Raw genomic sequence first — 12,651 nt, forward strand, 5'->3', positions numbered from 1 at the left:
CTGAGTTCAAGCCCCAGTACCAGCAGAAAGAAAAGAAGAAAAGAAAAGAGGGGCTGGAAAGGTGGCTCAGTGGTAGAGCGCTTGCCTTGCATGCCTGAGGCCCTGGATTCGATTCCTCAGCACCACATAAGCAAAAAGAAAAAAGCCGGAAGTGGTGCTATGGCTCAAGTGGTAGAGCGCTAGCCTTGAGCTGAAGAGCTGAGGGACAGCGCCCAGGCCCAGAGTTCAGGCCCCACGACCGGACCACCCCAAGAAAAAAGAAGAAAAGAAAAGAAGTGGGGGGAGCGGGGGGAGGATGGGAAGGGATGGGAAGGGGAAACAAAGGAGGAGGCTACAATGCTTGATAAGAAATGTACCCATTATCTTGCCCATGTAATTGTAACCCCTCTGTACAGTATATTCACAATAAAAAAAAGAAAAGAAAAGAAGTGAGAGGGTAGAGGAAGGGAGGAAGGGAAGGAGGGAGGGAGGGAGGGAGGGAAGAAGAGAGGAGGACAGGGCAGGGCAGGAAGGAAGTACTTGAGCCTGGATTCTCCCCAATTCCTCTAGCCATCAAGAGAGCATGTGTGGGGATTGTCTTCTGTAGGGGGTGCCCTGCAGGTCAGGCTTCCTTTCTAAATCTGGGAGGTAAGCTGCAGTGGAGGGAAGGGGTTGCTCTTGTATTCCAAGGCAATGAAACTTAAGCTCCATTTTGTCTCTGCATCCCCAAAGAGTGAAGCTCTTTGTACACTCTGATGAGGGCCCTAGCAGCCAATGGCTGACACCCACTACAGCAAAGGCAGGCAGATGGGGCCAGAAGTACTTCTGAGCAGCCTGCCTAGTCAGGTCCCTGAGAGCAAAGATGCTTTCTTCTTGGCCTGCACATCTCTGTTTCATGGAAACTTCCCCAGACTAGCCCAAGGGTCCATGCTTGTAGCCTTGCAGCTCTCCATAATTGCCCTTCCCATGTGAGAGGCTCCAAGAAGCTCTTCTGTCCCCAAGGCCCAGCACAGTGTGTGACACACAGTAGGGTCCATAAAGCCCCATTGACTGGCTAATGAGATGAGCCTGCTGCACTTCTAGATTTACCTTATAGAACACTCTATCGTGCAATGAGGAGGATGCCTTCAGTGCTGTCTTGGTGAAGGTGATGCCTTTGATGATGCCAAACACCACCACAAATACCATGCTTGCTGCGTACACTCGCTGGTACATGTGATGCCCAGTGCCTGCCATGATGGCACCAACCTCACACGTGCTCTTATTGCCATGGGGCCCGCACATGATCTTTGGAGCAAAATAAGAGAAGTCTTAAGAGCTGGCATCAGGAGAAACTGTCAGAAGAAAGAGAATATTCCAAATAGAAGAAACTAAAATCATGGGCATGATTGTAAAGGATGAGTCAGGTTGATAAAAATCAAATCAGCTCCCTCAGAGGACCTCTGAACTTTGCATGGTTTCTTTCCAGGGGAAGCTGATTTGGAAGCACAGCATAGTCAATAGGGAAAATAAAAGCAAACAAGTATGGGGCAGCTATTCCAGAAGCTACCTGTGCCTCTGGAGAACAGAAGTAATACTGAATGCAGAACATCAAGAAGGAGTCTGGACTCCAAGGGATTGACTGAGCCACCCTAAGGCAAGACAGGAAATCAAGGACCAGTCTCCAACAACACGGATTCCTCAGTGGGGGGAAGGGGAGGGAAGGGGAGAGGATGGGCTTCTCTGTAGGATAGGCCAGCTCTGTAGCCCCTCTCTGTTTTTTCTAAGGGCCAACTGTGAGGGTACTGGCACACACTATCCTGGGGTCCCTGTTGGGGAAGAGAGAACCTAGTTAATACAGAGTATTCTTGAATGTTTTGAAGAAATCATGGCTTCATCATGCCCAGGGAGAGGTTACAACTTCACCAGCATTTCTGGGAGAGGCTATCTTTCTTCCTTCTGAGAAAAATGGCAGTTTCATTTTTCTGGAGGCTGTGTGTTAAAAGTCAAGTGGGCCTTTGGGGAGTAAACAAACATCATTCTTCTAAATGCCATTCTGCTGATTACAGTAATAGAGGAAATGTAAACCAGAGGTGGCTGATAGATTAGCATTTGCGAAGGCAAATCCATCTCTGGTTCAGGGAGAGGAGTGGGGGAGGGAGGGGGGAAGGCTCAGCTGCTTGAAGACCTTTCCCAGGACTGTAGGTGGCACCCACTGTGTCAGGTGATGGCTCTGCCATCATTGTAACATATTCAGTGGCCTGCTGGAGAAGCCCCCTACTGGAATTTTCCAAGGAGAGGGTTCTTTGGACTGAGTGAGAATCCAGAGACACAACTACCCAGAGCAGACCACATAGTAGCCTCCTCCCTGGGGAATGACCTCAGAAAGCTGTACCCAACAGCCTCTCCCTTCCCCAGGCCTCCTTCATATAGCCTGTTTGGTTGTCATAGCAACAAAATTGTAACAAAATGTATTCTTGAAGAATGGGCAAGAACCCCCCACAGCATTGCTCCAGGGCTCCAAAAAAAGCTTGGAAATCATTGGCCAGCAGCTGGGAGAGATTATAGCAAGCTCCAGGGAAGGTAAACTCCATCAATCCTGCCCAGTATGAGACGGGAGCCTTGGGAGGTTAGAGAACAGGTCCCAGTCAACCTGTAGCATTTGTAGGGACAGAGCCTGAGTCTTCCATCTCCCATTCCTGCAGTGGTGGTGGCTTTGGGGATCAAACAGTGTAGAACCTTCAGGCATTTGGCAATATTCATGACAATATGGCAATTCTCTTCAGAGGACAGAAGCACCAATCTGAGTTAGGTTTTCCCAGCCTGATCCTGCCACTTGTCAGGACTAAGATTGCTGAGCTAAATACACTGCACGAGCTGACCCCATGTGTTGTACTTGACTGCATGGTTTTTATTAGCTAGTACTTTAAGATCTGTAGATGGAGTCAGGCAGCTATGTCTCATACCTATAATCCTAGCTATTCAGGAGGCTCAGGCCTGGAGGATCTCAGTTCAAAGCCAGCCCAGGCAGGAAAGTCAGCAATTAACCAGCAAAATGCTGGATTGGGTGCACGTCTCAAGTGGTAGAGTGAACAAGCCAAATGAGCATCATAAGGCTCTGAGTTCGGTAGGGAAAAAAAAACTGCAGATGGCAGGTGAACATTCAGATGCCCTGCTTGTCTGGAAAACAAAAAGTGCAGGGGATCAGAGGAATTTGAATCGTGTAATATAAGTAACTGACTTCCTCTTCATGAAAAGGATCAAAGGGAGATAATGAGCTCATCACATGCTGCTGGACACACTCAGACCTCCATTCAGCAACCTCTGTGCTCCAAGAGAGAGACTTAGTTTTGCTAAAGGGCAACTCACCTGTGAGCCCTTGTCTAACCATAGACCCAGCCACCAGGCACTGAAGGCAGAGCTGCCCATCATCAGGAAGAAGAGGGACACTACAAAGAGAGAGAGGAGATACCCTGCAAGAGGAAGGGCAAGGTCTGTGGCGGTTACGGATGCCAGGGGGTGGCTCAGACTACCTCCCTCAGAGTTCAACCCTGGGAATTTGGGAAACTCAAAGCCTAGAGGAAAAGGGTTCCCACCCCTAGGAACAGACATCACAGGCTAATTAAAGCTATCTGGATGTTGGCCCCCTAAGCCCCAATAAGAACATGTATCCCACCTGCTTAGAAAATGGGTTCACATCGTCTGACATATTGGAAAATATCTCCAATGAAAACTTCCATAGAAGTGACTCCATATTCTCTAAAAATCAAACCAGTAAAAAATCCCATCTTGTTGGAGAGAGATAGGCACCTCATGTGGAAGACGGTGCTGAGCTGATAGCTACTGTACTTAGCCATCAGAGAGCGAGCATGTGGAGGAGCCATCACTGGCCTGTGCCCGCTGCCCACTCAGCTCCAATAAAACCAAGCTGGGAAGCTTTAATGGAGATAAACAAAATATGATCCCACTTAAAAGGCTGTATTATCAGACTTTAGTTTTTAAAGGGGGAAAAAATAAAGCTCTGATAAACAGCCCTCACAAAAAGAGAGTAACTAACTGCTAAACGAATCATAAAAATATGAACCCAACAGTTTAAGAACAGATTTTTCAAATGCAAATTAAGTCAAGAGACTTGGTTTATACTGAACCTCCAGAAGCCTTAATGTATGTGTGATACGTCTTCCGGGTCACAATTCCTTCCTGGGGGGACTCAGTCTGGATGAGCTGGTGCTCAGGAGCTATGGAAACAAACACAAGCCCATGGCCCTCATGGCTAAGATACCCTCAGTTGCCCCTCTGCACACCTCTCTTCACTTGTTCCACTTGCCCAGGGCTTTCAACCTTCCAGGCTTAAGCAACTGGATTTGATTTGATTCTTATTTCAGCCCTGGGAAGGAGGCAGCTTCCAGTCTTCTGAGAAACATTTATTAAGCTCCTACTATGCATTTGGCCTTGGAGATTGAAGAGTCATGTTAATCTTTCTCTCAGAAGCAGATTTCTTAGTGTTCATGGGTTATGCATCTGCAGACATAGCCAATCTTAGATTGAAAACATTTGCAAACCATGGCCTTTATGCTAAACACACAGACTTTTTTCTTGTTGTTAGTCCCCAAGGAATGTGTCATGTTAAGTGTTAGAAGTAGAATGGTTAGAAAGAGGAAGGGTGGATGTAGTCACAATATTCCATGTACATATTTGAAAATAGAGCCAGGTAAATTGAGGGTATGGGTGAGGTTAGGAGAGATGGGCAGACTGTGATTAAAAAAAAAAAAAAAGCATTGTACTGGGGCTGGGAAGTGGCTCAGTGGTAGAGTGCTTGCCTTGCATGCATGAGGCCTGGGTTCGATTCCTCAGCACTACATAAGCAGAAAAAGCCAGAAGTGGCACTGTGGCTCAAGTGGTAGAGTGCTAGCCTTGAGTTGAAGAGCTGAGGTACAGCGCCAAGGCTCAGAGTTCAGGCCCCATGACTGACAAAAACAAACAATAAACAAAAACAAAAAGAATTGTACTCACAAACTAACTTGAAACTCCTTTGTGTAACTACTCAAAGATAATAAATTTTTAATAAAAAAATGAAAGGAATCTATATTTAAAAAAGAAGTCAAATAGAGATGATAGAAAGTATACAAGCAGATGCACATCAGTTACAAGTAAATACTATACCACTTCATATAAACAAGGGCCTTGAGCACCTGAAGAACTAGGAATCTGTGGGGAGTCCTGGGGCCAATCTCCTGAGGATATTGAGGGGTGATTATAGTTGACTGGGATCTAGTACAAGAGGGAGGGAAAGCAACAGTAAAAGGACTATCATCAAACCAGCAAGCCCAGTGCACAATTGGAGCCTGGCTGATTCTCTCAGCCTGTGGAGACCTCACCCCAGAGCTTCTTCACATGTTGTGGGATGTCTTTCCTATCACAACTCCTCCTGGCCACTGGGGAAGACTTTGGAGAGGTTAATTTCCCATTTTGATGTGTGTCTACTAGAGAAAGCCCCAGGCCAAGGGGTACAGAGGTGGCATTGGGGAGTCCAGCTGCATGCACTACAGCAACAAGGGCACCCGCATTGTCTTTTCCAAGGTGAGTAAGGGAGCTGTTCCCATCTTCCCAGAGCTCATGTCCTTCTGGGTCAGCTGCTGCATGGACTCTGTGTGGCTGTTTGAAAGGGAAGGGAAACATCTTCCTGGGTATGTTTTAGAGCTAGAGCATGTCTGAGTACTTCCATTCAACCCAGAAAGACTTTGGAGCCGTAAAAATAAGTTGTCTCTCCAAATGTGCAGGCATATGTCACAGCAAATTAGTGCTGCCAAATTTAATTGATTCAAGGACTTTTTCCCCTTCGTATTTTAACATTCCCCAAATCTGGATGTTCTTTCCATTCCATAGTAGGTGATATCATTTAATTGGTAGAGAGATTTTTTTTCTGTGTTACATGAAACGACAGAGTTTTTTTAAAAAAAAATATGGCATTTTAAATTTGATGAACTGTACTGTGATATTTTTTTCTTCTCTTTATCTTGGTTTTTGAGACACAGTCTCGCTGTGTAGCCCAGGTTAGCCTCAAAGTTTCCATTCCCCTGCCTCAGCTTCCTGAGTGCTGGATTATAAGTGTGTGGAACCACACCTGACCAAGATGCATTAAGTTTGGGGGATTTTTTTCCAACTACTTATTAATGAGAATCAGAAGCCTAAATCTAGAAGAAGAAAAAAACCACCCCACTTTGTGCGAGTACTTTGATGAAATGTGACCCCTGTCCTATGAGTGTCTGACCTACCACAAGGTAGAGTCAGCACTTAGGGATGGGAATAGACAGAGGGAGGGAAGGCAGCAGTCTGAGGGAGGAGGACAGGTGACCTCACCATACTGGCCATTACCAGGCTCATCTCAACTCCTTGCCTTTTTGGAGCTTCCTTGTGCTCTCAACCTTAAGCTCTCCACCATCTCCTCTCCTCTCACCATACTGTCCTAGGAGAATTCCTATACATCCTGAAGGACAAGTTCAAAGGTAGCCTGCACTGTGAAGCCCTTGTGTCCTGTTGGTTACTCCCATCTCAATTCCCCTCTAATCTTACCACACTTCCCTACAGCTTCCCATTTTCACAGGACATCAACTAGATGGCAAGATCCTGAGGACACAGTCATTTTTCCCTGGCCTATGTTAGTACCCAGCACTAGTACAATGTTGAGAGCTTAGTTTTTGAAAGAATTAATCACCTTCTCTCACTTGGCTTCCTTCCTTTTCACAGCTCCTGTGCTTGCTTTCTTCTCTACTCAATTCCTATGTGTTGCTTTGAGCTCCCCAGCTAATAACAACTATTGAATGTTCCTGGATGACAGGCCCTGCAGTTTGCAGGGGTCTGGGAGGTTGGTCTGTCATTTCTCCATTTTATGATTGAGAAACTAAGGTTCTGATTGGTCAAGCAACTTGCTCAAGGTCACAAGACGAGTGAGTGATAGAGCTAGAATTTGTACTGAGGCTCTGATAGACTTATTAATGCTGGGGCTAAACACCTGTGATAACAATTTAAGGAAGAAGGATATTCTTCCGCTCAGTGTCAGTGTTTTCAGCCCATGATGGTGGTGAGGACATTGCAGAACAGAGCAGCTCACCTCATGGTGGCCAGGAAGTAGAGAGAAAGAGAGTGCACACACTAGCAGTCTTCCTCCTCTTTCTCCTTTTGTTCCATCTGTGCCCTCAGTCTATAAAGCAGTGCTGCCCACAGCCACTGTAGAGCTTCCTCCTTGGTTAATCCTTTCTGAAAACCTTTCAGATACACTCACAGGTGTGCTTTCCTTATGTAGGCCTCTCTTAATCCAATTGAATCAACAATGAAGATTCACCATGACAGGCTCACACTACCAGCCAATTCTAGATGCCCAGAACGAAATTCACTGCGGCACACTTCCCTTCCACCCATAGCTACCCACTATATTTCTATGGTTCTTTGACCAAGGGAAAGCATGGTAAATACCTTTCATGTCTGCAAGCTCTGATTCTGTTTCAGGTTCTTTTCCTTCAACTTTCTCATCTCCTGGAGTTGAAACTAAGATGAGAAATAGAGGTCTGTGTCCATTCATGGCCAAGGGCAGTAGGAGGAGTGGGATTCTAAGTCTGACTGTACCAGCATCTTCATCTTTCCTGGCAGGGCTCTCCTTCAGGGCTTCTACCATGGCTGTGTTGTAAATGTGCTCAGGATCCTGGAGATAAAGTAAAATTCCTAAAGCTGGGTGTCAGTGGCTCAGACCTGTATTCCTAACTACTCAAGAGGCTGAGATCTGAGGACCATGGCTTGAAGGTCTAACAGACTCTTATTTCCAGCTGTGGCTCAAGCGGTAGAATACCAGCCTCAAGTGGAAAAACTCAAGGGCTGCACCCAGGCCTTGAGTTCAGCCCCAATACTGACAAAAACAAAGTGAAATTCCTTCTGAAAACAAAATGGCATAACTTTTTGAAAAAAATCACAAGGAAAGGTTCCCAGCTCCACCCCCACCCTATCTCCCTCCCACCCCCATCCTACCCCTGCCCAGATAGCATAGCTGTTACCTGGAACTGCAACCCTCGGAGGTTGTAAATCAGTTTTGCATAACGCCCTCTTTCCTCCATCAACTCCTTGTGGGTCCCCTTTTCACAAATCTCTCCATCTTCTAACAAAATGACTTCATCACAGTACTCTAAAAACTGTACAGAGAGTAAAGTAACCTACTCTGAACTTCTGCTTTGTTAGAGAGAACAGTGTGCCCAATACCAGATTCACACCACAGTTTCCTGGGCTCACCCAGAACAAGGTTCTCAATGTTGGCACTGTTGACATTAGTGGCTAGCTTCTGTACATTCCCCCAAACAGCCCAATCAGGAACAGCCTGGCTCTTAATGTCCACTTGAGATCTTTTTCTGACAAAATCTTTTTTCCAGAAGGCTTTCACCTTTGCACAGTATCTTCTACCTTTTTCAAAGCTTAATCTCATCTCTTGTCTTTCAACCTGCCCCAAGAAGGCAGGCAGTTCACTGTCAGCTGATTTTCCACATGGGGAAACTGAGAAACCCTAAGACTGTTACAGCCCAACACCCTATTCTCCCTGAGTCAGGGCATGCATCTTCTCTTCCTGGAGAAGCCTTTTCTGAGACCAGAACCCCCAGTTCACTCCAGCTACTAGGCAGCTTTGTTAGGCAATCTCCCAGGAATCAATCCTAAATTAGCTATCAGCAGTGACTAGCCTCGTTTAATTTATTTTCTCAAGTAAATAGAAGAGTGATTGTCCAGCCCAGCCAGTCAGGAGCCGCTGGAATAAAAGCAGAGAAATGTTCTGGAAGAGCCCCTGGGCTTCAGTTCAGGCTCCCTCCTCTCCTCCCACACTAGGGATAGGAATGGCTGGGCCAGGATTCTGGTGCCACCTGGTGGCCATCTGCATTTTCCAATATCAAATGTAAAAGGTGAGCTAAAATGACCTTGGGGAGATATATTTCTGTGACCTAGCCTAGGAGAAAATTCAGTGAGCACTTGCCTAGGGTCATATGCTAGTTAGTCAGTTTCAAACATGGACTAGGGCTGGGACTATGATTTTCACTCATATAAGGACTCCTGAGGGGACAATTCTGACCTGCACTTATCCTCCAAAGTCCCCAGAACCCCTCAGGACAGCTGTCCTACTCTGGTTTATCTCCAGAGATTGAACATTCATGGGCCAATGCTGTGGTTACTATGTTTAGCACCCTGTCTTGGCCAGAGCCTTTTGCCAGCACCATATGGGGGACTATGAAGAAACCCAACCTGCCCTTCACCTGACCCAGCCTAGGGGGGGAGGGTGATCTCACTTCCAGGAAACCTGACAGCCCACACAGGAAAAATTAGAGTGCTTGGAGCATCTCCCCAGGTCCAGAATTTTAATCCTGGGCAAAAGATGGCTCAAGGGTAGGGTCATTGTTATGGGAAAGCATCATTCCCGGGTCTTTGAGAAACTCCTTCCTCTCTCTGGGTTCTGTTGGAATATCGTTACATGCTGGCTGCAGCATTCTGTGGCACAGGCAGCCTCATTTCTTGCTACTCCCACCACTCATCAGAGACCTACCCCTGCCCTTGAACTAAGGCCTTGTACTACATGTTCCCGCAGGAAGGAGGAGATAGGGCTCTGCTCCCCTGCCTCAGTGGGCCAGCTGCTAGTGCAGGCCTGTCCCCTGGGTTATCTCTCCTGCATGAGATCCCTATATACACACATGCTGCACCTCTCTGGACACTTACCCTGAGAAGAGGAGAAGAAGATAGCATGAGAGGGAGGAGCCTTGGCTCTCCTCACGTGGAGAAATGTCCTTTATTGCCACCAGACATTCGGGATCTTTATAAAGGATGGATGCAGCTAGGACTGTCCCATCCTACCACATTCTCAAACTCAACACTGCAAAATTCTTGCTCCTAAGACTGAAAGAGACAACTCTCCCCACAGAAAACAGGCTCCAGGCAAGAGGAAGCTCCCCCTAAACCTCAGTCCTAGCTCCAAATCCTGACTTCCCCTGGAGATGAAGGCTGGAACATAGGAACACTTTCATTCAAAGGTCCACGCCCTTTTTCACTCCCAGCCAAGGTGTCCCTGGCCTCAGCCCTTATTGGAGGAAGAATGGAAGGTTAATTGATTCCTTATCCATCTCCCCAGCTTCTCACCACAATGGCCCAGAGCTCTGGAGTGCCTTATGTCCACCCACAGGCCCCAGTCAGTTGCTCCTGAACAAGCAACTCTCTCGTGAAGAAAAGGCCTGTTTCCAATAAACTCAAAGGCAATGGCCCCAGTGAACCCAAAGTCAGGGCCACTAGGGTCACACTGAGAGAGGAGTAGGCCTCCGTGTTTGGGTGCGAAGCGGGGGCTGCAGGGTATCCTCAGTCTCCCCCATCCTCTGTGGCCTCGGCACCTTGTACAGGTAAGGACAGGACAGATGGGAAAGCCAGGTTTAGATCAGAAAAGAGGCTTTGTGAACACCAGGCCCACCCATCCCTAGACCCCAGAGGTCCTGCAGGCCCCAGTCACCTGCAGTTGATGGGTCACAAGGACAACAGTCTTCCCCCTAAGTGTCTTCTTAATGCACTCCTCAAAGACATGCTTCCCCACGTGGGCATCCACGGCTGACAGGGGGTCATCCAGCAGGTAGAGCTGACGGTCAGAGTAGACAGCACGGGCCAGGCTGATCCTCTGCCTCTGCCCCCCAGAGAGGTTGAGACCCCGCTCCCCGATCTGTGGACAGGAATAATGGCACTGCCAGGAATAATGGCCCACATGCCACCTTGCAGTTCTTAGAAAACAGGAGTTCCTAAAGTGTCTCAAGATTCAGGACAAGAACATATATGAGCATATCCTCGCCCAAGCGCATGAGTGAGTGAGTGGAAAAGCTCCCGTTTTAGTACTTCTCCAGAAAGTCCAATGCACAGTGCCCCAAAGGGAGCAGCTCTCCCCAACACTGAGTGAAGGATGTCTGCCTCATGACACCCCTATCCTAGCTATAGAGAGAGACTATATCTTGACCAGTAACACCAAAGGAAATTGTTTGCACCGAAGCTCTGAGTGACTCTAAACAGGAGACACGATGTGGCTGGGAGCATATGGACAAGGCCAACTCTCCCCCAGCAGGCAACTCTGCTCTGTGAAGAGACAAGGCATGCTCCCCTGCCTGCCCACTATCACAGGCCTAAGCCCAGCACCAGGAAGGGCACAGAATAGATACTCAGTAAATCCTTATCAACAGGAGGATTCTATCCTGTGGAGTCCAAGGTGAACTCATCATGGTCAACTGCTCAGATGTTGCACTGGCTGCTGGGGTCAGGGCACATGAAAATGGAGATGCAAAGTGCCCTACCTAGCCATCAATTGGGAGGTCACATGGTAGCAGGGGGTTGTAATACAAAGACAGCACCAAGTAGAATTCACTGAGTGCCAATCCAGAAGTATGTACTGGAGTACTGTGAGGTAAATTGCTCCTACTGTAGGCCTGGGCAAGTTCTCCCCAAAGAGGTGGATTTGGAGGTGGAGCTTAAAGGGTGAATAGAGATGAGGAAACTAGCAGGCAGGTAGAGAGAGGCAGAGGCACAACCTGGAAGGAAGGCCAGAGGCGAGGGCCAGGGAGACTGGCTGTGGGCACTAGTAGAGAAATACCACGTGCTTGGAGCTGATCTTTTCTTCAGAGAATTTGGCTTTCTGAGCTCCCTGGGGAAGGCTGTGCATAAGGCCCAAGCAGGCTGGGGAGAGAGGAAGATGGCACAAGAACTCCCCTAGGTCACCTATGTGAGCATGCTCTGCCAGGACACAGGAACAGGCACTCAGGGACAATGTTTGGAGATGACTTCTGAGACTCAGCTTCATGAAGCACCCTGTAGCCCAGCTCTAGAGAGCAGAGCTTACCCTTGAAGTGTGGAAGCCATTTCCCCACCCCATCCCCAGAACATCTTCTGAGACAATAGGAAGACTGGCTGTGGTCCCTGAACCAAATGCCAAAGGGTTGGGTAGACATCCATTATAATGCTCACCAGAGTAGAGCCTGATGGAGAATTGAGGATGGGTAGCATCTGAACGTGGCCGGCTGTTCCATGGTCTTTCAGCCTTCAGGGCATTTACATGTGGGTCAGGGGTAGTTAAGCAAGCAGGCAATGGGGCAGCTGGGGAGGGCTTGGGTCCCAGCTCTGCTCACCTCAGTCAGGTCTCCATAAGGGAGGTTGCTGAGATCCTTCTGGAGGCCACAGACACGGACTGTGTGCTGATACCTGTGGGTACAAAGGCCAGAAGGCAGTATGTCATCTCTGGGACAAGGTCACAGGAACCAAGAGGTGTGAAACTCAGGATTTCTGGCCAGTTGCCTTGCCTTTGAAGTCCCAAAGGCAGCATCCCTTGACCTCTGGGATCTCCTTGACACAGAGTTGATTCAGTGTTCACCCCTTCCCTTGCAGGGCTCCTGAAAATGACATCAGTGCATGCAACCCTGAAAGGGAACACCAGAGCTGACAACTACTGGCGTGTGTTCTTGAGCCAAGGAAGTTGGCCATGTGGACTAAAGTCAAGGGGACAGTTCTTGTGAGGACAAAGGGGGGGAGCCTAACCGCATAGACTTGGGGTGACTATAGATGCCAACCTGAGCCTTTGTGCTCTAGAAAGCCACTGCCTGCCCATTCTTTTGACCAGGTTGTTAAAGATAGGCTTTTCCCCATGGAAGCAACTGA

The 12,651-nt window shown here is 47.9% G+C and overlaps 1 protein-coding gene across 4 annotated transcripts in view; it reads right to left on the minus strand.

The window, feature by feature from the left end:
* The window catches only part of Abcc12 (ATP binding cassette subfamily C member 12), a 66,730-nt gene that overhangs the window by 27,832 nt on the left and 26,247 nt on the right, over window positions 1-12,651 (minus strand). For 2 of the 4 annotated variants that reach the window (XM_042693441.1, XM_042693440.1), the window contains 8 exons: window positions 12,126-12,198; window positions 10,475-10,678; window positions 8,004-8,138; window positions 7,582-7,657; window positions 7,432-7,503; window positions 4,107-4,196; window positions 3,328-3,431; window positions 1,069-1,266 (listed from right to left, as the gene is read on the minus strand). In XM_042693441.1, coding sequence (XP_042549375.1) covers window positions 1,069-1,266; window positions 3,328-3,431; window positions 4,107-4,196; window positions 7,432-7,503; window positions 7,582-7,657; window positions 8,004-8,138; window positions 10,475-10,678; window positions 12,126-12,198 — 952 coding nt within the window. Of the gene's footprint in view, window positions 1-1,068; window positions 1,267-3,327; window positions 3,432-4,106; window positions 4,197-7,431; window positions 7,658-8,003; window positions 8,139-10,474; window positions 10,679-12,125; window positions 12,199-12,651 lie in introns of all 4 variants that reach the window. The other 2 variants (XM_042693439.1, XM_042693438.1) reach the window with 1 other exon arrangement.

This window comes from Dipodomys spectabilis, unplaced genomic scaffold (assembly GCF_019054845.1).
Source record: "Dipodomys spectabilis isolate Male_0828 unplaced genomic scaffold, ASM1905484v1 ptg000165l, whole genome shotgun sequence".
Taxonomy (NCBI): domain Eukaryota; kingdom Metazoa; phylum Chordata; class Mammalia; order Rodentia; family Heteromyidae; genus Dipodomys; species Dipodomys spectabilis.